The sequence below is a fragment of the Muntiacus reevesi genome, chromosome 15, assembly GCF_963930625.1.
Source record: "Muntiacus reevesi chromosome 15, mMunRee1.1, whole genome shotgun sequence".
Taxonomy (NCBI): Eukaryota; Metazoa; Chordata; class Mammalia; order Artiodactyla; family Cervidae; genus Muntiacus; species Muntiacus reevesi.
This window is the reverse complement of record NC_089263.1, coordinates 44,416,655-44,443,537: the sequence shown is the minus strand read 5'-3', so window position 1 is coordinate 44,443,537 and position 26,883 is coordinate 44,416,655. Positions and strand designations below refer to the sequence as shown.

At 40.0% G+C, this 26,883-nt stretch overlaps 1 protein-coding gene across 3 annotated transcripts in view; it reads left to right on the top strand.

Moving 5' to 3' along the window:
* Window positions 1–26,883, top strand: part of SLC25A21 (solute carrier family 25 member 21) — a 498,703-nt gene that overhangs the window by 287,233 nt on the left and 184,587 nt on the right. For all 3 annotated transcript variants that reach the window (XM_065906189.1, XM_065906191.1, XM_065906190.1), the window contains exon 2: window positions 4,694–4,742. In XM_065906189.1, coding sequence (XP_065762261.1) covers window positions 4,694–4,742 — 49 coding nt within the window. The remainder of the gene's footprint in view (window positions 1–4,693; window positions 4,743–26,883) is intronic.

The following is a 26,883-nucleotide window of genomic DNA, read 5'->3' as shown; positions in this document are numbered from 1 at the left end:
TTGCCAGCATCAGGGTCTTTTCAAATGAATCAGCTCTTCGCATCAGGTGGCCAAAGTATTGGAGTTTCAACTTCAACATCAATCCTTCCAATGAACACCCAGGACTGATCTCCTTTAGGATGGACTGGTTGGATCTCCTTGCAGTCTAAGGGACTCTTAAGAGTCTTCTCCAACACCACAGTTCAAAAGCATCAATTCTTCAGCTTTCTTTATAGTCCAACTCTCACATCCATACATGACTACTGGAAAAGCTATTGCTTTGACTAGACATGTTAATGGCCATAGCATGATGCAATAAATGCTATTCTTGATATATGTAGTAGAGTTGTAATATAATATAATATTAATGATGTAAAATGTAGTAGAATTGGTATATGTCATGGGATTGTAGAGAAAGGAAATGTGATTTGACTCAACAATAAAAAGATGGAGTTAAATTTAGAAGACTCTGTTCTCAAATAATGTATCTTAGAACAGATTAATATATAGTAATGTTGTGTGTAGTTAAAATCGAAATTAAGACCTGAACTGAAGGATCACTTGACATTATCTTTTAATAACCTACATTCAAGTCCACCTTTGGGCACCTAGTTTGTATCCTGAGTTCCCCCATCCTATTGCTAAAAAGGCTACCGAAGCCCACTGCAGCACTGTTCTTGGTTGAAGGCAGAGGTGGACGAGGAAGGAAGACACAGGAATGACAACAGGACCACAGCATTCTAGTTTTCCATACTTGGGGTTTCTGCGAGGAGTTAGCAGGGGTGCTGTGTCCCACGATCAGTCCATCAGTGTGGTCTTGCACTCTCCATTGTCTCTTTTCTGTGGCTTAGGTTATAAAGGAATGGTTTTTAAAAGTGGGTCTTCCGAAGCAACAGACAAAGGATTAATCTCAAAAATATACAAGCAACTCCTGCAGCTCAATTCCAGAAAAATAAATGACCCAATCAAAAAATGGGCCAAAGATCTAAACAGACATTTCTCCAAAGAAGACATACAGGTGGTTAACAAGCACATGAAAAGATGCTCAACATCAGTCGTTATGAGAGAAATGCAAATCAAAACCACAATGAGGTACCATTACACGCCAGTCAGGATGGCTGCTATCCAAAAGTCTACAAGCAATAAATGCTGGAGAGGGTGTGGAGAAAAGGGAACCCTCTTACACTGTTGGTGGGAATGCAAACTAGTACAGCCGCTATGGAGAACAGTGTGAAGATTTCTTAAAAAACGAAATAAAACTGCCATATGACCCAGCAATACCACTTCTGGGCATACACACTGAGGAAACCAGATCTGAAAGAGACACGTGCACCTCGATGTTCATCGCAGCACTGTTTATAATAGCCAGGACATGGAAACAATCTAGATGCCCATCAGCAGACGAATGGATAACGAAGCTGTGGTACATATACACCATGGAATATTACTCAGCCGTTAAAAAGAATTCATTTGAATTAGTTCTAATGAGATGGATGAAACTGGAGCGCATTAAACAGTGAAGTAAGCCAGAAAGATAAAGACCAATACAGTATACTAGCACATATATATGGAATTTAGAAAGATGGTAACAATAACCCTATATGCAAAACAGAAAAAGAGTCACATGTGTACAGAACAGACTTTTGGACTCTGTGGGAGAAGGCGAGGGTGGGATGTTTTGAGAGAACAGCATTAAAGCATGTATATTATCTATAGTGAAACAGATCACCAGCCCAGGTTGGATGCATGAGACAAGTGCTTGGGCCTGGTGCACTGGAAAGACCCAGAGGGATCGGGTGGAGAGGGACGTAGGAGGGGAGATCGGGATGGGGAATACATGTAAATCCATGGCTGATTCATGTCAATGTATGGCAAAAACCACTACAATATTGTAAAGTAATTAGCCTCCAACTAATAAAAATAAATGGAAAAAATTTAAAAAATAAAAAAATAAAAAGTGGATCTTCTACTTTCTGTTGTAAGCATTATAATCTCAAAAAAAAAAAAAAAAAAATCTTTTCTGTGAAGTGATGCCTTTAATGTGATTTTTCTGTTCCCAGCTCTAAGAATACTACTATTGAGTCATCCACCAGTGGTTATTGGCCAAGTAGGTGAGAATTGTAAAAAAATGCTTGCAGGTGAAATACACACACACACACACAAATATATATGTGAAGTGAGTGAAGTGAAAGTTGCTTAATTGTGTCTGACTCTTTATGACCCCATGGTCTATACAGTCCATGGACTTCTCCAGGTCAGAATACTGGAGTGGGTAGCCTTTACCTTCTCCAGGGGATCTTCCCAACCCAGAGATTGAACCCAGGTCTCCCTCATTGCAGGCAGACTCTTTACCAGCTGAGCCACAAGAGAAGCCTATATATATACTCACACACATGTACATCTTTAACATTTTTAAATGGTCTTTACCTCATGACATCAGCCTTGTATCCTATGAATAATCTCAGTTATAAAGCACATCGAGGCCACAATTGAATTAAAATTTTACTTAAAAATTGTAAATGTTTGGGGCTGCCCTGGGGGTCTGGTGGCTCAGACTCCACACTCCCAATGCAGAGGGCCTGGGTTCAATCCCTGGTCATGGAACTAGATCCCACATGCTGCACCTAAGGCCGGGCACAGTCAAATAAATACATTTTAAAAATTGTAAACATTTGTATTTTCTGTCATTCATTTTATGAGAACGAGACAAAGTTCCTTGAAGACAACTGACAGTTTGACAATAAAAGTAAACCGTTATGCAAGACTAGAGTTGGTGCAGAACATAAATAGCAACATTTGACACTATAAATAGCAATGCTACACCACTGGGCCTAAAACTTAGTTTTATGCATATTGCTGTTCTCTGCTTACTGTTTTCCCTTTACATGTAAGACTGTTCTCAGTGTCACTTCTGTACCCACCTTTGAAAGTCTTCATTCTTTCAGGCACCCTTAACTATACATTAGGCTATGTCCCAGCACCTAGCACAGTACCCTGCATGCACTCCTCTCTAAAAACCATTTGTCAGTCTACTAGGTGCTAAATCATTGGTGACTTTCTCTCATTCACATTGCAGCTGAACATATGTATATATGATCGACAGTACTGCGATTCTTCATTCAAGTACTTCCTGTGCTTTATTTCATGTCATATTTACCAATATTTACCATATTTCTCTATCCTTACTTATTTTTATGATGTTCAGACTAATGAAATAAATCTAGAATAAGCAGCTATCAATTCAAGAATTCATCTGGAGAAATAACTGGCATGATGGCATGTGCAGGAACCCTAATTAGTCTTAATTTATTTATTCAACAAACTGTTCTTGAGCTTACTGAGTGCCAGCTACTGTGCAAAGTGGTGGGATTGTAAAGGTGAATAAGGCAGGTGGAATCTCTGTCCTTATGGAGCTTTTGGACAAGCAAACTGTTTCAGTGCCATGTAATAACACAAGTCCAGGGTACTGCGGGAGCGCATCAAAGGGCACCTGTATCTGTTAGAATTAGGTTCAAGGACAAGTGGCACGAAACCCAAATAGCAATAGTTTAAAAGAAATAGAAAATTTTTAACATGAATGTCTCAAGGTAGACCAGAACTCCATAATGTCAGATCTACCTCTGTCTTGTTGCTGTGCTATGTATGACCTCCAGACCCCAAATTACCTCATTGTGCAAGGTGACTTCTCCTGCCCTAGGTCCACATTCCACCAGAAGGAAGTAGGAAAAGAGAGGGGAGGAGCAGTCTCTGTAACTTTAAAAGACTTCCTAGAAATTGCTTAAACCACTTTCACTTACATTCCCATGGGCCAGAACTTGGTCACGTGGTGATCTAGCAGCAAGTGAGGCTGGGAAATGATGTATTTATTCTGGGCAACCAGGAAGAGAAAGAGGATGAATGCTAGTGGACAACTAACAGTCTCTGCCTCAGGATTTCTGGGAAAATAATTGCCCAAATTGAGATCTGGGGTAAGTAGGATTCTCAGAAGTGTATATGTGTGTATCCTGACTGGAGGACCACATTCCAGAGAGAAGGAAAAGCTCAGGGAATTGAACACTGAAGAAACTGTTCTTTCACCCTTCACAGTTAATCCTTGCATGATGGTATTTGTGCTCTTCTTCTAGTTGGGCATTGGCTTTTCAGACTTAGTGGTGCTTGGGACACCAGAACTTCCATGCTGTGATGAGAGAGATGGTGTATTTACCAAAGGGGAGAGGATTGGAGCTTCACCACTCATGTGTTGGCATGTTAATAAATGTGATTGGGAGCAGTGGAAGCGTTCCTGGACAGATGATCAGATTGATGGGAGTACATATTCATAGAAGTTAGCATCACTCCTCTATTTAAAATCCCTGCTTGTGCCAGAGACTTATAAAAATGTAGCTCAATGCTCTGTGATGACCTGGAGGAAGGCTCAAGAGGAAGGGATATATGTATACATTTAACTGACTTACACTGTTGTACAGTAGAAATTAAGACAACATTGTACAGCAATTATATTCCATTTTTTAAAAACAGTAGTCACATATCTTACTCTCATTGAAATGAAATTTTGTTGTACTTTAGCCTTTTGCTATTAGCCTCCGTTACCTGTCATGTCCAAAGTTCCAAGTGTTTTATTTGAATCTTCATACTTGAGAAACCAATAGGGTCAAGAAAATAGGAACCAGTCTTTGCACAAGTGTTTATTGGACTTTTCTTTATCATCTTTCAGGTCTTGTAGAAATTTGCCTGATGCACCCTCTCGATGTGGTGAAAACCCGGTAAGATTCTGCATGAACAAGTTTTATTGACTTTGGCTGATATTCAAATTAAGATCTGTCAGAACACTAAATGCTAGAACTTGTCCTAGGCCGGTAGCTTCTCCCAATAATGGCATTTGTATTTACTTCTTAAAGAAAATACTATTTGACAGATAAAATGTGAGCAGTGAAAAGCATTTCTCAATAGAGGTCATCTGAAGGTATCTAATATTTTACTGCCTTCACATGACAACCATAAGGTATGATTTGTGACTTAACTGGTGAGCAAAGGAAATTTATCAAAATGATGTAAAAACTTAACTCCTGTCAGGATACAGACATATACAGGTCTGACTTCCACTCAGCATAGAAAGCAGATTGCTATTTAATAGTTAGCATTTTGGTGTGAAACTCCAAAATTTCAAGTAAACTTCTTAAATGGTACTTAAAGAATTTATTCCTACATCTGTTTGCCAGTGCAGAGTGCCGTATTTCCTGGAAAATGCATTTGCTCTTAAAGGGAGATACAAATCAAGGCAATGTATTAAGTCTGTTTACCAAGAGAAAGCAAAATCTTGTGGGTTTTAATATGATTTGGAGCATTTTTTTTTAAAGTTAAATCTGTGACTAAATTACTGAACTCTATTTTTTCAAATTAAAAGCTCTGAAACTGTAGTGAAAGTTTCCATTTATTTGCAATGTGTCAAACCCAACAATATGCCTAGGGAGGAGCTTAATAGCAGAAGTGCCATCCAACAATGATGGTCAAGCAAACCCTCATGACCACAGTTAGGGAATGCTTGATGAGTCAGGCTGGTCACTGAATGGACGTGTTGCTTAATTTACCTGAAGAGGCAACAGAATCTAGGCTGGTGGCTGAAAGTAAGGGAAGCTGTCTGTGACATGCAAATAATATTGCATTTCTGATAGAGATAGAGAAGAAAAGAATGTGGGCTCTTTCACAGTCAGCTTTTGCACCTATAACAAAATTACATAGACTGGAGGCTGTTCTGGAGGTTGGAATGCTCAAGATCAAGGTGCCAGTCAATTTGATTCTTGGTGAGAACCCTCTTCCTGATTTGTAGACAGTCACCTTCTTGCTGTATCCTTTCTTGGTGATGGAGAAAGGAAACTCTCATGTCTTTTTTCTTATAAGAAAATTTCATCATCATGGGGTCCCCCATGACCTCATCTAAACCTAATTCCTCCCCCCCGCCGCAGCACGAGCTTGTGTCAGCGAGGCACTAACACGCAGGTGACAGGGAGGCACAGGACCGACTAAATCATTGCTGAAATCGTCACTGTTATGTTGTACAGGAGGTGACTGTGCTTCTGAATAAGACAGACTGTAAAGTCTAAAGGATAAAACATGAAACCACAGAGCATTAGTGATTTTACCAGGTTACTTTCCTTGATGATAGTCAAGGGCATTGGGTTCTAAGTTGTTGCAAGCATTGTCAAAGTGGGCATGGGGTACACCAGGCCAAACCTCGTGGCTTCAGTTTTTTTTGTGGGCTGTTTTTGCCTCTCATAGGATATTATTGCTTGAAGAATGGTACAGTGAATTAATCTGAGCGTGGAAAGGCCTCATTTTCCCCAACATCTCATGTGTTGTGAGTGAAGTCGCTCAGTTGTGTCCAACTCTTTGCGAGCCCATGGACTGCAGCCTAACAGGCTCCTCTGTCCATGGGATTTTTCAGGCAAGAGTACTGGAGTGGGTAGCCATTTCCTTCTCCAGGGGATCTTCCTGACCCAGGGATCAAACCTGAGTCTCCCGCATTGTAGGCAGATGCTTTACCATCTGAGATGTGGCAGAATCAATATGTCTAGTTCTTTCTTTTTGGGTTCTGTTTGTACCTAATCCTTTTCTTTGTCAAATGAAAGATAGCAGATTCTAAAAACATATTTCCAAGTTCTTTCTTCACAGGAATCTTTTTTCATTATTTTTTTTTTTCACTCTGTAAATTACTGATTCTGTTACCCCTGGCTGGAGGGACGGGAGAGGTGGTAGTGTGACCTAAGCCCAAGGGTCAGGACTACTTGGCGATAGCTGGAGAACCAGAGGACATCTGTCTAGTGGTAGCTGGTCTCAGAGGAGCCCCAACCACTGCCAGATTCCCTGTCTGAGGCAGACAGGGAGAGGGAAGACCCTCTGGCTTCTCTTCTCTCTACTGTCTCCTATCAGTGCTCCTAGATGCTGAACCTACGGAAGCCTGAGAGGTTCAGCCCAGCAGAAGGTGGTCCCTCTGAATAACAGAGCAGAGGACAAGGGAAGAGTGAGAAATGGTCTGAAGACAAATATTCAGAACTGACACACTGTCATTTTAGCGGGATTTGGAGAAAGAACTGACATAAACACGCATTTTCATTTTTTAAATTGAGATGTAATTGACATATTAGTTTCAGGTGTACATAATGATTCAAAGTTTGTATATTTTGCAAAATAATCACAATAAATCTAGTTAACATTCATTACCACACATAGTCACAATTTTCTATTTATTGTGATGAGAACTTTTAAGATCTACTCTTAGCATCTTTCAAATGTACAATATAGTGTTACTAACCATATATTATATCCGCAGGACTTATCTTATAACTAGAAGTTTATACCTTTTGACTATACTCATCCATTTTCCTCAACCCCCACCCCCAGGCTCTGGCAACTACCAATCTTATACTCAGCATCTATAAGTTTGATTTTTTCTTTTTCAGGTTCCACATATAAGTGAGATCATTTGCATTTGTCTATCCCTGCCTGATTTGTTTCAACTAGCCTAATGTTCTCAAATTCCATCCGTGTTGTTGCAAGTGGCAGTTTCCTTTTTTATGGCTGTGTAGTATTCTATTTTGTGTGTGTGTGTGTGTGTGTGTGTGTGTGTGTGTGTGTGTGTGTGTATGATGTATCACATTTTCTCCATCCACTGTCTAGTCATCCATTGATGGACCCTTAGGTTGCAAGCATGTATTTTCAATTCTGTTATGTTTAACAGAAACACACTTTGCACTTTGAAAGATGATTAGAAATTATAACTAATAAATCCTTTATGGAAAGATTTTAGGCACCGTAGCACTCAGCTTTATATGAGAAATAACTTATTTTCCTCCTCCTAAGTGTAGTGTAGCTCTAGGGATAGACCTAATGTGAGCATAGGCTATCACATGAAAACAACCTTATTGTAAGTGTCCCCACCTGATCTGGCAGAGGAGATTTGGCTAAGATGTTGTAAGCATAGCAGTTAGATAGAATCAAGGTCTCCTTTGAGATTCTACCCAGAGATATGCATGTACATTGTTTCATAGTTCTGTTTTTATACAAAGAACTTTGTGTACAATTGTTGTTGGACTTCCAGTTAAGAACCCATAGCTACAAATGACTATTTACTTGTATAACTAGGAGGACTAAAGGTAGTTTAGTTTCTGGCTTATTATCCTCAAGATTTATATCAATAAAATAAAATAAGTAAAAATAAAATAATCAGTAATATCTCATACATTTCTCATATTGTCTCTCAGTCTCTGTCTCTCCCTCTTTTCCTTGAGCTTTCCTTTCCCTACATGGGCTTCATTTTTGGTGTGGTTTTTCTCACTTGGCACCAGATGGCCTCACCAGCTTCAAGCTTACATGCTCCTTGGTGTGTGTTTGTATTCCCTCTGAGACAGGATTACCTAGTATTTAAGAAATCTGGCTCTAGAGTTAGGCTGCCTGGGTTTAAATTCTGCTTCTTTATTATCCATGTAACATCAGTTACTTCCATGTGCCTCAGTTTTTCATATCTTCAAATAGAAAGAGTAATAGTACCTACCTTATTGTACGAAATAAATGACTATACATATACATAGTCATATATAACATATATATTTGTGTATATGGGGCTTCCCAGGTGGCTCTAGTGGTACAGGAGACATAAGAGATGTGATTTCAATCCCTGGGTGGGAAAGTTACCCTGGAGGAGGGCATGGCAACCCACTCCAGTATTCTTGCCTGGAGAATCCCATGGACAGAGGAGCCTGGCAGGCTACGGTCCATAGGGTCGCAAAGAGTCAAACATGACTGAAGCGACTTAGCACACACGCATGCATATATGTATATTTATTTATATGAAAGCATGGTGTTTAATACTGTGTCAGCAAAGGAAACGGGAACTACAAAGACAAATGGAGTTTATAAGGTAGTCAGGGAAACACTAGGGAGAATACAAAGTGTGAGAGAGGGGAAATGTTTAATATGGAGTCAGGAGGTTTCAGGTTTCCAAGTTGGAAGACTTATGTTACATGAGCACTGCATTTAAATCCTTCCTCAGAAGGGTGTTTGCAAGTAGAGAGTCCCCCTGGGTCTGAGGACAGGAGAGCATCAGTTTTATCTATGACTTCCTGTTGACGTTACTCTACATATCACCTTGGGTCTGTGCACTGACATCTTTAGTTAACCCCCACGGCACGCACAGTGCCTGACCTCTAGGAGGGGCCCAGTGAATGCTGTTGAACAAATGAATAAATGAGTGTTGGGAAACAATCAGAAATAAGAGGCCTATGAGTTCTGTGACCAAACTGGAATGTCTAGAAGTGAATAATATGCAACTGTGTTTTCTTCATTGAAAAACTGATGATTTCATGAAAGAGATGTGGGAAATAAGAATCTGTTGAAATAAAAAGGGAGAGATTACTTGATAAGGATGGTGGGCAAAACATTTCAAGCTTGTGGTGGAGTTTTGGAGATGGGACCGGGTAACAGTGAGATGAGAGGGTTTCCAGGAGGTATGTCAAGATGAGAGGTGGGTGGAGTGAATCCGCACATGGCTCTGAAGGTACCAGTGGAGGACGGGTGACAAGCTTTGAGATGAAAAGTAATGTCTTGGACTTCACCTAGGACAGCAGTGGCTACTTGAAATAAAATGCATTCTAAAAGCTATATTTTTAAAAGTAAAAAGAAATATTTTATAAAATTAATTTTAACAATGTATCTCATCTGCCTATATTTTATTTGACCTCATATATCTAAAACATTGTCATAGCAATATATTAGTCTCTGGAAAAATTATTGAAATGTTTTGTATTCTTTTTTTTTATACTCAGCCCTTGAAATCTGGTGCCTGTTTTACACTTAGAATACATCTACTTATTGACAGTCACATTTCAAATCCTCAGTAGCCATGTATGGTTGGTGGTTACAGTATTAGACAACACAAGTCTAGAGTGCAATGGGGAAAGGACTTCTTTATGGGGAAAGAGAGGTGGTCCGGTGGTTCCTTAGTAAGAAAAATACACTTGCTTAAAATAGGTTGACAGTTGCAAATAAGCAAGATCCTAGGTGGGAGGGAATTTTACTACATACACATTTGATGGTCTGTCCTGGTGTGGAAAGAGTGATATTCAAAACCCCACAGATTTATCGAAGTTACACTCCACGGGGGTTTTAGCTTACATCCCCTTCACACGTTTATTCCCAGGAAGGGAAATGGCTCATTGTGCTTCAGGAAGACAGAATTACTGAGGTGTTCATTCTATTTTGCTCAGAGTCATTTTTCATCATTTTTGTTTTGTTTCATTTTTGAATGGGACATAAATCAGTTGCAAATGAACTGAATTGGCCATCCTATAAAGACTGATCTTTGCAAACATGTCCTGTCAAAGAGATGTGCAGCACATCTTTTGGGGTGTGCTGGGGAAGGCGGGGAGAAGTAGGGGTGAGGTGGCATCCTCATAGTTTATTGCACAGGCTGCTGGTGAGTGGACAGGCCGATACACACCTTGGCTTTCATCTTCCTCACGTCAGGACTTAACTTGCACTGAGAAGTCTTATCATACTTCTCCTCAAACGTATTAATCACTGTGTGAATTCTAAGGCCTCACATGGCTTGAAAATTTGGCATTCATGTGTTGTTATATATGTGCTTATGGGGCTTTTACTCAAGCTGCTGAGATTGATTTAGATTCTGTCTCTCTCTGAGGCTCCCAAACCTCAGACCCACTGAATCCGAAACTTTGGGGGTGGGGCCTATGGATATTTATGTTTAACACCCTCCTGGGTGAATCTTAAGCCTGACTGGTCACTGGGTCAGCCTTTGGGAACCATGGCTGAATACCCTACAGGCAATTCTGTAAAAAAAAGTCTTCATGTAAAGAATTCTTTTTGTGTGTGTATGTTAACTATCTCCATTAACCTGTGGTTCTCATTGGTTTTATTTCTGTAAACTGCTTTGTTAGCAATGACGGGAAGTGGAAGGGCAGTTTCCTTGCGGAGCTCATTCTGTGGTTTGTGAGAGTGATATGGGAATATATTATCTCCAGCCAGAGAAAACACACTCTGTCCTACTGAGAGAGGTTACAGGGGCAAAAAATCAGTGCCAGGTGATGGGAGGGGAGTGAGTGTCGGTTGTTACAGAGGGAAGGTGAGCGGCCCTGATGAGTAAAAATGATTTAGAGGTGTAAGCCCACCATAAACTTTATTAAAAAGAGAAATCTGAGGACGGGCTCTGGTGAGAGGCTGCTTTGTGGGGAGCCCAGCAGAGAGCGAGGGACTGGGCTGGAGACCATCCACAGCCTTCCTTTACAGGGGGAGGGGAGCAGAGCAGTGAACTTGAAAATGATTACTTAATTTAGAGGTTGGACAGGGGACATTGAGCAGCCACTGAGGCCAACAGAACAGCAGGGTGGAAACAAGGAACGAACTTTTTTTCCTCCCCAATAGATCCTTAAAAAAAAAAAAAGAAAGGAAGAAAAGAAAAGAAAATCCTTTTATAATTGGGAGAGAACAGTGCAAAAAATTCAAGATGGAGTACAAAGTCGAGGCAGTAGAGTCTATAGGTCTAAAAACAATTATAGAGCAACTGAGAGGGTTATTTCCATATGTTAATGATTTGTCCGTGGTATAAAACATTAAGATCACATTCAGGGTTAGACCATGGTTCTGCCTGATTTCTCACCATGCGTAGAAATCTGGGGCTAGACCACTGTCATGGCTTGTTTCTAACCATGGAGAGAATGTGTCTGAAGTAAAGCAAGCAAGGAGTAGAACCACATTTTTATAAACTGTATTTTTGTTTCGTCTTTGTCCTTTAGCTAAATCAATCAATGGCAACTTATAATAGCACAAAATGGTTATAGAATTCCCAAAAGGCGTTGTGAGTGTAACTTCAACTTTGCTTTTGAAGTTGCATGAGCATATCAGGATTTCTCTGGGATTTGTTTTATTTAATTGAAATGTCTTTCTGTACTTACTGAGCCAAAGCCAGAAAGTCCTGGGTGGTGGGCACGCCACAGATTCACATTGATGCAGTAAGTCATTTTTTCCATGCAGTCATCCTTTGAGATTTTATTTATTGACATAATCAAATAAAAACTGTGCACAGGATGGATAATATATTTGGAATGGGTAGAGGTGACAATTAATTATGCTCTCCTTGGCATATCATAGGGCTGCGGTGAATATGTGTTAAGTGAATAAATGCTTTAAAATGCCATTTGCCCCCACCTAATTGCTTTATTACAAATTAAATTTGTCATTGCCAGTGAGTTCAGACAAACTTAAAAAGGTCCCACATTTGTATAGTGATTTAATTAAAAAGACTAATATAACCTAAGCCTGACCCTAAAACAAGAGAAAATAGTCCTATTTTGTGCACTGGTAGGAATGCTACCTGATGTTCTAGATAGGTGTGGATTTCTTGAGAAAGATAGAAGGTTGGGGGATGAGAGGCTGTAACCCCATGAAGAAATTTCATTAATATTACTCCTGGGATTTTTTACTTTGACAATGTTCTGCCTCTCTTTGGGAAACAAGGAGCCCCATAAGCACATTTATCTACACTGTGGAAAACTCAGGAGGGCCCACAGTAAACAGTTTGGCCCCTCCCTCACGTTCAGCAATCCTTTCCACTGAACATAAATCCAAGCCATTGGCTGGGTTGGTTGCAAGAGTTGCCTAATCCATAGTGAATGCTACATGCATGTGGGCCTTTGTTGCTACTGGACAGTTTTCATCATTTCTCCAGCAGCCCAATAATAATGAAGAGTAGACAGAAAGAGAGGCTGTCTAAGGACCTGTTGCTCTGAAGCATTGAAGAAAAAAATTTGTCTCAAAGATCTTATGAAGAATAATCTTGCTACGATAGGCTAAAATTATTTTTCAGATTTATTGATAAGGGAAACAAATCCTTTCTTTAAAAAAAAATAATCCATGGGAATTCCCTAGGGGATGAGTCCACACTCCCAATGCAAGGGGCCAGGGTTTGATCCCTGGTCAGGGATCTAGACCCTGCATGCCACATAAAGATCTGGTGAAACCAAATAAATATATATATAATAAACATAAATATATTTTAATAATAAATATATATATATATTTAAATCCAGGCAGTTCCTCCTACATAAAATAACAGGCTAAATCCACTGTAATTCATTTCATAATCTTGAAATATTGTTTCTAATTTCTTTTCTTTTATCTATTTTGTAAATGGAAGTCTTTTTAAAATCACTCCCCAGAGAAGCATGCTGTTTTTATGACTCACATTTTTTTTGGAAACTTTGTAAAATGTCATTTCTCCTTAATTTATGTTTTTGCCTAAAAATTTTAAAATACAGATATGGTATTTGTTTAAAGTACAGTAGCTATTATTCTTTAACTGATGACATGGGCTTAGTTAGAAGATTCTCCCTTAGCTAACATGTAAGGTGTGTTCTATTTTGACACTTCTGTCTTCTTTCTGCTTATTTGCAAAGGCTTCTCCTTCTATGAGGAGCCCAAAGAGGATGAGGCAAAGCATCTATGTATTCTTCATGCCTGTCAATGGGCTTTTCCAGACATCCTTTTTATTTTCACCTGAAAGGTAAATTGTTCTTAAATGACTTTCTTATCTTTGTCATGGGAAAGTGAATTGCTTCTAAAGTGAGTGTCAGCATGAGGACTGCTTCCTCTGTTCACCTCCCCCATCCCACTCCTTAGTCCCCATCCAGGGTTTTATCGCAATCACTTTAAAATTTTCATCAACTTCATAAATCTACTTATTTAGCCAATACCTATGACAGGTTCCCCTATAATGAGATATTGCTTTAACCATGGCTTAGATTCCCATCTTAGATTATTAGAATATAATATGAGCATAAAGTATAGGATTAAAATAAACTGATTTGGGATTATTTTGATTTAAAAAACAAATGGGATATTTTAAGTATTTTTTTAAATTGCATTCATAAACTTTTCTCTATCATCTATTTTAAGCATAGGTTTTGGGGGAAAGAGAGAATTTGGAACTAATAGCCACGTCTATTTTCAGCAGCTATCCAAAGGCTATTTGAGAAAAGCTCTAACTCTAAATTCAAGAAGTACAGTAAAAATTCAGAATGTTTGCTGTTTATTTGACTATAGCACTTATTTTAAATGATTTCTAGTTAAACCCTAAGCAACATCACCAGTGAAAATAAAATTGTCTTATTATGGGTGTTTGCGCCTCACCTGCATCTATAGTCTGTCATAGAGGGCTGCAATATCCCTTAAAAGTCGTGTGTCATGCAGAAAATACTTGAGTTACTTACTCGGGCTCTTCCTATATCACAAAAGAACCCTGAAAGCATTGAGAAAGAAGCTGCTTGAGAAGAGAAAGCACAACTGTGAGCTGACCCTTGGAACCTGGGGACCTGCCTGTGGGAAAGCTCCTCTTGAGTTGAGCATATAATGGGAATGAAGAATGGCATCAGAAATGTTGGGGTTGTAGCGCAGTTGAAAACTGTGGTTGTTGTGGACATGCTGGAAGATTGGTTTTCCTTTCCAAGAATTAAAAAAAAAAATCAAAAATTTCTTGAGACAAACTTAAATTCAAGGCTGATAATGTTATATCAGAACTGTGAACCTTAACCAAAAATTGATAAAATTGTTTAAACATTCCTGGAAAATCGATTAATTCTCAAAATATTCTTATTGAGATGGCTAAAATAGCCTGTATTGCTTTTCCTTTGCAGTCAGGGCACAGCTGAGATTTAGTTTTGACATAATGAAGAAGTTTGCAAGATGATAAATAGAGCTGTATATTCTCTGGATACAACTCTACATAGTCTGGGCCAAGTTCCTACAGAATAAAATTTTCCCATTTGGGGGTTATTGAATAATATTTTCTCCAGTTTTGAGTACTGAATAAGTTACATACTTTTATAGGAAAAACAATCCAAAATTAAGCTGAATATCCTCAGTTTTTGGTAATCAAACTCTATCTGGGAAATGCATTTCTCTTTTTTTAAAAAAAAGATACACTATGGCAAATGTCTATCAGATCTAATTGAGTACTGCTGAAGTCTTAAGGGAAAAGAGTCTTTAGAATTTAAATTTCTATATTTGTGTCCTTTTAAATTCTGAAAAGTAACCAATATACCTAAAAAAAATTTTCTTTTGAGATGTCCTAAAGTGGGAACTGGTTAGAATTCTGACCCATTTTCATCCTAAAAGGATAGATTAGCAGAAATGATCCTCTGTAGACAGGCTTTAAGTGTCAAGCAAGAATGTGATTAACATTAGCTCAGAGAGACATCTAATCAAGCAGGAAGATAAATGCAGGAGCCCAGCATTCTAGTTCAACGCTATTGGCTCGAGTAGCTGGAGTCAATGGAATGCCCTGGGACTTGATTTCTTACCTGGAAATTAAGGCTATTCCCCTAAATGATCTCGGAGTCTTCTTCTAGTCTGATATTCTATGTTTTCAAAGTCACGTCTTCAGGGCTAAAAGTAGCATGATCTTAGGACATGTCCAGCTGTGGGATTTCTCTATTCCTTGAACATGCCAAGCTTTCTCCTGTCTCAGAACCCATGTGCCTGCTATCCCTTCTCCTGAAACGACTGGCTCCATCTCAGCCTTCAGACCTTGGCTCACTTGTCATCTCCACTGAGAGTCCTCCCTGGCCACCTCATCTGAAGTGACCTCTGGGTTTCTCTCGCTCTCATTACCCCATTTATCTTTGCTCTAGTCTTCTGATCTCATCATGTTGATTTCTGTGTGTACTTGTTAACTGTCCAGCTCCCTCGGAATGTAGGCTGAGACCTTCTTTTGCTTACTGATGTATGCATGCAGTGTCTAGAAGAGTGTTGGCACAAAGTAGGTGCCTGATAAGTACTTATTGAATGAAGGTAGTTTAAAAATTGATGCATGTATGTTTTTAAATTATATATTTGGAAAAATAAAACAAACAAAAACACTAAACCTGTCTTTTGCTCCAATCATGAGCCAAGCTTCACACAAGGGCAATTCACATACTTTATGGAATTCACATGTTTCTTTTGGCCACGTAACCTGGGCATTTTATACAGCATATGCTGTATTTTCTTCAGTGCTCAACTTGTGGTTTATAGCTTTATACCACAGAGAGTTAAAAATGATTTTCGTAAATTCACTCTGTGTCAGTGAATTTTCCAGGACCTCTACACCAGCTGCTCCTTTACTACTCTTGACACTGAGAAGGTTTCATCTAGACCCAAGATAGCTGTGTCTCCCTCAGTCCTGTCCATTCTTCTCTGCCAAGGTCCAAGGGTCTTTCTTCCTTTCCAATGCAGGGATGACCCCACCCACTAGAGTAGAAAAAGGACTCTCATGGGTGATGACAGGATTGGTGAGAATGATGCTAGTGATGGGTGGGCTTCTAGAGGCCAGCCCGGACACTCCTAATGAAACGTTTTTAGTGCAGACAATATCATATTTTTATTTGCACAGCTCAAGAGGCTAGTTTTTTTTGTTTGTTTTGCTTATTTCTAATGAATAATGCCAGATGGAGTAGGGAGAGATTATTGCATTGCTCAGTAAATTGGCAGACCTCTTCTTGAATTAAAAAAATATAGAAATCTCTTTTCTATCAGGATTTGCTAGGTACCTTAAGCTTTTTCTTTTTTAAAGCAACTAGGATTAATAGAGCAGTAGTGTCAAGCAGGGCTCTAGCTTCATTTCAAAACAAAAATTAGGCATGACTTCCAAAAGTAATATTTTCTAGTCTCTTCTCCTGGAATCTGAGAGAGGCAGGGAAGGGGAAGGGGAGGGTGGAGGAAGAGGGAGAGGAAGAGAAAGATGTATTAAGAAAATGTTAATCATTGCTTCTGAAGTAATAATCTTGGAATAAGTTTTGGCCTTTTGCTATGCTTGGTCCTAAGGATCTCACATTAGCGCTTCTGCTTCCTTGTTATTAATACATACTGAAAATTTGAGTAGATTATTTATTTGACTTCTTTTTACTAAAAAAACAGAGAAACCTTTAGGTTAAATAGGAAAAGAAAAAAGAAAAAGAAATGACCTCGAAATTTATCCTCAGGTTGAAAAATTGGAAAAGAACTGTTGTTTTACATTTTGATTTCCCAGAGTGTGAGAAAACTGTCCCTGTCCAGATGCTTGCCAAGTTCTGAGAGAACATTTAAGAGTGTTTTTGGGTAGCACAGGGAGATAGTCGGGGTCTTGTATGCGTGTGTTCCAGGTTTCAAACTGTAACAAGGGAACAGGAGAAAAGAAGGAAGCATTCCCAAATCAAACATAACTCTCAGGAAATGAGCCAGAACACCTGTGAGAGGTCGGAGGTCAGAAAAGACAAACTCAGGGTTCGCTATTTTGATCACATTACACAAAAGAAAATGGTGCTAGATAGTGGACAGAAGAAAACCTGGAATTTTATGGCAATGTTAGGAACTAAGGATTCTGTCATTCTAAAACTCCTTTCTCCCATGACTCTATGATGTTTCAAAAAATATTTTCAGAATTGACACTGAAACTTTCTGGTGGTCTCTTGTTGCTTAAGCATCAGGTTGAGAAGTTATTTATCTCTTTCTCGTAACTCCCAGAGGTTCACTTCTGGGAACCCTCGGAGGCGGATTCTTTGGCCAGTGCTTACAAGGCTCTTGGCCGGGTGGGGGTCCAACAGTCAGAGATGGAGAGACATCAGAGCCCTGAATCATGGGCAGTTCACTTCTATGGAGAGAAAAGAGATTTGCAAACGTTACTTCATGGGACCTCCTAGGGAAAAAGAAGGTGTTTTTTCCATCTCATTTCCCAGCTCCAAATTCTCCGAAATCTGCTTGATTTTTGCCAGGTGTCAAACTATAACCCTCTTTGTCAGCCGCAAATGACTAATGATTAGCCTAATGACTATGCAAAGTTTGAAGCTCACATTCACATTATAACTTACTGGCTACATTGTGTTTTCATAAATTGTGAAAAAAAAAATTCTTGCCCCCAAAAGCCAATAAAAACAAAGTTTTAGAATCGAATTGCAATATTCATTTGCAGTTGTTGACCCCGTAGGTACTCAGGGAGAAACAAAGTGGGAGCTGGGGCAGCCCATCTTCAGGCCTGTGGTTGGCCAACTTGGCGAGCGATGCCAGTGCCCTTCTCCTGGGGAGAGTTAAGTGATGTCAGCGCCACTGGGCAGAGCAATATTTGACCCTTAAACTCCTTCATATACAGGCAGCTGTTTTCCTGTTTTCACCATTCCCTGAAGGACGCAGGAAGGCTGAAATATCTCATACACTTTTTTTTCTTTTGCAAATTCCCCTACATAAAGTCAGGGCTTCCCTGGTAGCTCAGGTGGTAAAGAATCCGACTTCAATGCAGGAGACCCTGGTTCGATTCCTAGGTAAGAAGGCACCCTGGAGAAGGGATAGACTACCCACTCCAATGTTCATGGGTTTCTCTGGTGGCTCAGATGGTAAAGAATCCGCCTACAATGCAGGAGACATGGGTTCGATCCCTGGGTTGGGACGATCCCCCTGGAGGAGGGCATGGCTACCCACTCCAGTATTCTTGCCTGGAGAATCCCCATGGACAGAGGAGCCTGGCGGGCTACAGTCCACGGGGTCTCGAAGTGTCTCACATGACTGAACTACTAAGCATGGCATAGCACTACATAAAGTCAATTTAAAACTTTAATTAAATGCTGACCACTTGGTTTGCTGGCTGTTTATTCGTAGGTTGCTGTTCTCACAAAAGCCTTTGCATCATGTTCTTTTCTTTACATTGTGTGTAAGAGGAGCGAGACCTCAACAAGTTTTCTCCATATTTACTCCTGGCCCCCCACATGTGCCTTGAGAGCCCATAAAAACAAATCTGCCTCTCAACCAGCCAGTTGGTAATGGGATCTGGAGCCTCTCCCCGCAAGGTCACCTGTTTAAATAGAGACTCCCAGGGTACTGCCTGAAAGGTGTTTCCATCCTCCAGCCTCTTGCTTCCTTACTTGGTGTCTTTTAGGAAGTGAGCCTTCCAGTGTTGGTCTGTTGCCCATCTCCATGGCAGTTGACAATTAGAAAACTGGAGACCCAAACCCAGGCATCTCCAGACCCAGGTGTAAGATAAAGCACATTTTAGACTCTAAAGGCAAAAAATGTCCTTTAAAATTAAAAAAGAACTGTGTTCCACTTGGCTACTGGAGTGCATGATAGATACATCAAACAGTGGTAAATGTGAAAAGACCCTGTGGAAATATGAGGGCTGTAAAAATCATTGTGAAAAAAGATGCCAAGAGTTGTTCACAGGAATGTAATGGCCTTTTGCACCAGCAGCAAGCTCTCTTGGACAGCACAGCAGACAAGCCTCCCCCACATTACATGAAAAGAAAGCAAGCCAAATATTTGTGACTCTCACTTGTTCTGATTCCACATTTTTGTTTGTGTGGGACATGTTTCCAACGTTCAGCTTTCAGTCTCCATAGATCTGTCTCCTTCTTGCCCCTCTGTCCCACAATTAAGCCCCATTCCTGCCTCATTCAAGTTCTAGCCAAATTCACTCAATAAGTGGCTTGTGTGCCCACCTCTGCTGTGTCTCCATGTGCCAAGGTGTGGGGATCCCAGAGCTGCTTTCCCATATGGATCACCTCCTGGGTCTGGCACAGCTCTCGCCAGCTTCCTATCTTTCCACAGTGGTGCTAGTGGCCCCCTTTTTACTGGCTTTCCCCAAATTAAGAAAGGAAGGAATCTTGGCATCAGCAATTCAGCGAGATTGTCCCCCCAGCGCCCACTCCCGGAACTGGCAGTCGCCAATAGCCCCCCTCTCTTTTCAGAAGCCGTGTCCAAGCAGCCAGGACCCAAGGGGTATGTTGAGATCCAGATCAGGACTGGCCCGACTGCTTTCAAATCAAAGAATGAAGTTGGGGTAGAAACAATATACAGAAGGACAAGCTCAAGAGAGGGAGAGCAAACAGAGCCAGCAGTTGCTGGTCAGGGTCATAAAGCTCCTACTTCCTTTACAGACCAACAATAAACAGTCAGTCATCAATCAGTAAACATTCCTCACACGTGAGTGGGGATTTGTGTTCGAAGACACCAGATTAGATACTGACTTCCCCACTCTGCTTTTCCTTCCCCACCACCCCCCGCCCCTCCCACCCCTCACCCCTCACCCCCCCACCCCCAATTTAACAGGGATCCTCAAGAAACCTCTTTTTTTGTGATGTTAACCAGGGTTTCTCAACCTCAGCTCTACTGACACTGTGGGCTGGTTGTTTCTTTGTTGTGTGGGGTCTGCCCTGGGCATTGTAAAATGTTTTATCAGCATCCATGGCTTCAATTCACTAGATGCCGGAAGCACCTTCCTCCCAGTGTGACAACCGAAAATGTCTTCAGACATTGTCAAAGGTCCCCTTAGGGAACCAAAAATCACCTTCCACCTCCTTCAAAAACCACTGGGTTAAACAAAGGAACAAATCTGTTGGTCTCATGCATAATAAGCATAAACAGGCATAAATATCGATATGTGGTAAATGTCACAAATACCAGTGGAGGCATCAGAGTATGATTTCATGACCCAGAAGATATAGTACTGTGTTTAGGGAGTTGTTCCACAAATGGGGGGAGACCTGGAGGGCTGACAGATGTCTTGGCTTAACCCCAGAGTTACTAATCCACCCATTCTGGGTGGGTCCAGAAATTTGCACTCTTGACAATTTGCCGATGTTGACGTTCTTGAAAACCACAAGCCTGAACCTTTCTGGATTGGCACCTGATCTATCGGTGATGATGTAGCTACAGGTGAGTAAGCTACACTATTTGAAGTCTTCTCTGTGTCTGTATCTTCCTCGTCATTGCCCCCATCCAGTGTCATTTGACTTCTTTTTTCAAGGGTCTGCTTGGTGATGCCTCCCGCTTTGACCTTTTTCCCTTGGGAGATGCCCCTAATTTTTCTCAATTACTTGGCCCCACGAAAGCTTTCAGTTTGGCTGTTGGTTCCTCAGTTCTACTTCCTGCTCTTGAATGAACCCAAACTCATGTGTCAGGAAATACTAATAGACACTTCTGAGTGCTTGATAATCCTCCTTAGATTTCACAAAATAAACTACCAACCAGTGGCATTCTGAGAAGATGGCCCACCCAGCAAGGAAGAACATATTTTACCAGTGACATTGTTCCTAATGGCCAGAGCATGGTGATAATAAAAAGCAGGCCAAAGTATATTATCTTTAAAAACTCTGCACAGATAATGTGATGCAATTACTATCATCACTTTACCTTGATAGTTTCCAAGGATGAGCCTCCCCAGCCTCATGCCCTAGAGAAGTACAAAAGGTACCAATTACCTTCTTGCACTGCAAGTGTCTATACACTGTAGGTTTCTTAGCAGGTACTTTACTGAACTCTATGACCAGTCATGGTCCCCCTTTGTTGATTAGATCAAATCCAGATTCCTTAGCATGACATATGAGGATTTTTGTGGAGAACCCCAACTTACCTTTTTCAGAATCCACTGTTTTCACTGACTCTGATGCATATATATGTTCTATCTGTGCCAAACTGTCATTTATTATTCTCTAAACATGGCCTGTAACTACACATTATAGTCATAATAGTAATAAAAGTAACTAGCAAGTATTTATTGAACATTTACCATGTGCTGTGTACTGATCTTTACCATGTTGTCTATTTTAATCCTTCCAACAAGCCTGTGAATTATTATACCCATTTTTACCAATAGGAATCTGGAACTTAGGTCAAGAAATGAGTAAAAGAGAGAGTGAGGATTCAAACCCAGGCAGTCTGACTCTATACACTGGACCTTTCTGAATTGGTACTTTACCACCAATGGTGAAGTAGCTACAGATGAGGATGACAATCACTTTAAGCCTTCTTTCTTTCATCTTTAATTTTCTTTGTGAAGTACTATATTCACTATTTATATTTGCAGTGATTCAGTTTAGTTCAGTTCAGTCGCTCAGTCGTGTTCGACTCTTTGTGACCCCATGAACTGCAGCACGTCAGGCCTCCCTGTCCATCACCAACTCCTGGAGTCCACCCAAACCCATGTCCATTGAGTCAGTGATGCCATCCAACCATCTCAGCCTCTGTCGTCCCCTTCTCCTCCTGCCCCCAATCCCTCCCAGCATCAGGATCTTTTCCAATGGGTCAGCTCTTCGCATCAGGTGGCCAAAGTATTGGAGTTTCAGCTTCAACATCATCCTTCCAATGAACCCCCAGGACTGATCTCCTTTAGGATGGACTGGTTGGATCTCCTTGCAATCCAAGGGACTCTCAAGAGTCTTCTCCAATACCACAGTTCAAAAGCGTCAATTCTTTGGTGCTCTCTCATCCATACATGACCACTGGAAAAACCATAGCCTTGACTAAACGAACCTTTGTTGGCAAAGTAATGTCTCTGCTTTTTAATATGCTGTCTAGGTTGGCCATAACTTTCCTTCCAAGGAGTAAACATCTTTTAATTTACTCTCACCCAACTTCTCCTTGGGTAAATTCTGTCGTATTTCAAAATTCAGCTCAGATATAGCTACTTACATGAATCCTCTTCTGTATCTCCAAATGGTATGAACAGTTCCTTTCTCTGACACTGAGTAAAATTCTGTACATGTGTATGTTGCATGCATGAGGGCATGTGTGCCATGTGCATATGTGTTTACAGTATATGTAATACACAAATTTCACATCATAGTGTTACTAGATTTTTGTAGTCCTCTATTAAAATATGAGATCATGCCACATTGATATTTATATTGCTAGCATCTATCACTGTGCTGGTGCCATATAGCTTTATGTACTAACTGAAGGAGTGAATAAGTAAAGGAATAGTATATCCCAACTTTAAATACTGCTTTCAATGTACACAGTCCACACCAATCTACCCATTGTCAAACCTGAGTTGAAATGAACACTGAAACATATACTTCTGATTTCTATAGTTTAAAAGATTTTCACCCTACCTACTCTTGTATAAAAGAAGGGAAAAAATAAGACAATATATTAACTGTGCTCTCTAATCCAAGTGGAACAAAAGCACTGGATTGCATAATGCAGCAGTGTTTGTTGGAGGGTCTCAGAGGACACCTAAGACCTCTGAAAAATAGGGTGTTGGCTGATGAAAGTCTCAGGGATCAGACCATTAAAAAGCTGTGGCATTTGTCACTGGTCCAGCAAAATGCAGAGTAGCCAAGCCAGAGCAACTGCAGCTGTCACAGCACGTCCCCCTGTATAACCAGTTATTTATTGGAGTAAGTGCTAGTTTGCTTATCCACATGGGTAGAGGAAGGCAGGCAGGCCCTGCATAGTAACTAGCTGTTCATGACTTGGTAGTAGTCTTGAGAGGTGAGAAATTAAGATGGTCCTGGCACTACTTGGCATATTAGGAAATGATTTCTAAAAGTTAGAAATGCAAGTTTAGATATAAAAAAACAGTGTGCCCTAGCCACACCGCACTTCAGAGAGGGCTAAGTGTTTGTTTATAAGAGAGTAATAAGTTGAAATATGGAGTATTATGCTGAGAAGTGTTCAGACAATCTGCTGTGAAATGCTTTGAAAGTGTTAGTTGCTCATTCATATCTGACTCCTTACGACCCCATAAACTGTAAACTCACCAGGCGCCTCCGTCCGTGGGGATTCTCCAGGCAAGAAGAGTGGAGTGGGTAGCCATTCCCTTCTCTAGGGGATCTTCCTGACCCAGGGATTGAACCCTAGTCTCCTGCATTGCAGGCAGATTCTTTACCGTCTGTGCCACCAGTGAAGCCCATGAAATGCTTTACTTGAGTACAATATTCACTCACTTGGATCTCAGATTTTGCAATTTTATGCTTGTCCTTGGGAGATTTTAGTAGAAGCAGAGCTCTACCAAAACATTTATCTGGAATATGTGATTCATATCTTATCATTAGTTTTCAAAAGAACAATTTCATTAAATTGCTTTCCCCTGAACAATTGTTTTGTTCCAAATTCCTTTGTAATAGTCTATTTTATTTTGGCTACTGAAATAATTGTACAGTATAAGTATTTTGCTGCATTCCTGGTTTTCACAATAAGAATGTCACAATTTACTAGCAAGAATGTATGTTCTAACAGATTTACAATTTTCCTTTTTCGGTACTTGGAAGCAATTTGATCCCATTTCATGTTTATGATATTCATTATAGTCAAATTCGGTATATTTGGTTTCTGTGTAAGATTTTAGGAGTGTTTCCTGTATGGTTTTTAAATATATATATTTAGAGCTGAATATGGCTAGCTGTGTGTTTGTCTTGGAAATATTCGAGTGACAATTTTCTTATCCAAAATTTCCTGTATTATGCCTAATGCATGATGGTAGACTCCCAAAGAATTCTAGGACCATGCTCTAAATGCACAAACAAAAAAGCCAATAGGAATTCATAAATTTATGTCAACTTCAGTTTTTCCAATTTTTTATAATCTTATAAAAATTACATATTTCACATAATATATGAATTTTTGGCACTCCAAAAGATTCAAGTTTAATTACATAATGCTAGGAAATCTAATTGTACTTTCAGCTATTTTAGCCACATCATGCGCAAGAATTACATTGACATTTTAATATGCTGTCACTTTAAGATACATCATGAAGAGTGAACAGAGCGTAGGACAGATGTAAGCAGGTGTGTCTAATTGTTCGTTTTCTTTTTTTCCCAAATGGCAATTGTATATTTAAGAAAAGACTAGAATCCAAGAAGAGTGTTTCAGCACTAAAGCAAACTAACCAGGTTCGTTCTTGCTGGCTAGCGGAAACGGATTGGACCTTATCTTTGTTTTTGTTGTTGCTCTGGATGTAGGCAGTTTTGCTTGGTAGGTTCTTCCTGCTCCGTGCAGTAAAGGATTGGATCCACAATACACTCATTTGGATAGCAACAAGTGTGTTTCCAGTACTTTTGGCTTTGAGTTAAAGTCTGCAACTGCAAAAATAATCATACGGCTGAGGGGAGGTAAATCTATTTTATTATTAAAAAAATATGTAACAGTGTTTTCTCTAACTCTTCCAAATGTTTAATGTCCTTGGTATCCTTCCAGAGTACCATGTTCATTATTTAGGAATTAGGGAAACCTCCTTAAAGTAGCTGATCTGTCCCAGGAAAAGACTGTTTTTAGATGTGGTCATCATATTGGCAAACAAGAGAAAAGCAAACATTAGTATATATAAAACAGCGCTTTGTGGGGTTCTGGGGATTAACAACTCAGAGAAGACTCCTAGCTGCCCATGTGGAGAACATACATTAAAATGTAAGTCTTTCTTTTTATTTTTATAGGAGACACAGCTTTCTGAATACCCAGATATTATGCCATTGAGAGTAATAATTTCCATAGGTTTTCCTAGTTCCCATTTTTGTCATTTATCCGTTTATTTTATAACTGATAATGATCAACTGATTAATTCTCCTGACACCCAGAGTGAGCATGTTGTTACCCAGAAAGTTATGTTATTCATGAAAAATAGTCCACTTTATCCCAAGCTAACAGGTGTCTCCACTCCTTAAAGTAACATGGCTGAGAGCTATTCCCTACTCCAAGGTGACTTGCCGTTCTGGGTTCTTAAATTGTTGCTGCTTGATTGTAGAAACTCATGGGTATTGACTTGTTAGCCAGGCCCTAGTTAAGGTAAAGGAATTCTGATCAATTTGCTGAGGATTGTCTCCAGCTGTGCAGGTTTCCGTCCTTGGTTGAACAGAAGCTGACCGAACTCTCCCTTAATTGTTTGCCTCTTTTTCTTCGGCCACTGAAATTAGGTGTGATTGGGCCCTAACAAATCATGTGACACATATGGTTCCCAGGTTATCTTGCATACTTCGTGCCTAGTCAAAGGTAAGTTTAATAAACTGCTGGTAACCCAGCCCCCGTGAGCTTGTCCAGAATTAGAATATTTTCCTTTTGAGATACCAAGCAAACCCCCGTACAGAGTATACACTCTACTTTAAAACTTAAATTGTATATCTTATTTAAAGAGGACTGTTGCTTGTCATAACCTTTAATCACCATTTTTACCACTAACATTTCTAGTAGAAGGAAAGAATAGGTAGAAAACAGGAATCTTTGTCACCTGCCTAGGTCCCCCTGTGTACTCTGTATTATGCATTAAATCTGAATTTCTAGCAGTGAATGAAGGAGTCCCATGGAGCATAATCAAGACCAAAATATTGCTTCCTAAATATAGATGCTAAATCCCCACTCTGCTTTTTCAGTGAATGGTGTTAAGATCCATTCGGAGTCTTTAGTAGGCTTTTGTGCCCTGTGCTGCAGCTCCATTAGATGCCTGGAAAGTTCAGGTAATATGGAGAAAGTAATACGTAATAACAAAGCAATGAACTATCAGCCAGTTTTTCAAGGCTGGTTACAAGACACTATGGTGAATATCATTTTTGAGAGGTTGAAAATAAAAAGTGTCAAATGTGACTTCTGATTAAATAGCTTTCTGTAATCATAAGCCTTTTTCTTAACAGAGACTGTAGGTGGGACCTTTCTTTGCATCTTCTACTGCTTTCTGTAGCTGGCAAGCTGAGGTATGGAAGGAATTTCAGTTATAGAGCAAGACAGGCCTGGGTTCAAATCCTGACTGAAACTTAGAGCATGACTTCACCAATTACTTAACTGATCCGCAGTTTTCTAATCTGCAAAATAGAGGTCGTGATACCTACCTACCTAATGAAATAGTGTTCAATGCTCTGAAATATGTAAAATGCCATTCAGTTTCTGGCAAAGAGTCTGTTGCAGGTAGCAATCGTTACTTCTCTACAAACATGTATTGGTGTGATAGGAAGCCTACATGAATATCTTGTTTGCTTTGTAAGCAGGACATCAGGATAACGCTATTTAAATAAAGTTCAGACTCCTCTCTGATCCTCGTGGCTCAGATCCCCCTTACCCTCAGGATGAAGCCCACTTTCTTCAGCCGTATTTACAGGGCTGTCAAATCTCAGCCCTGTGACTTTCCTC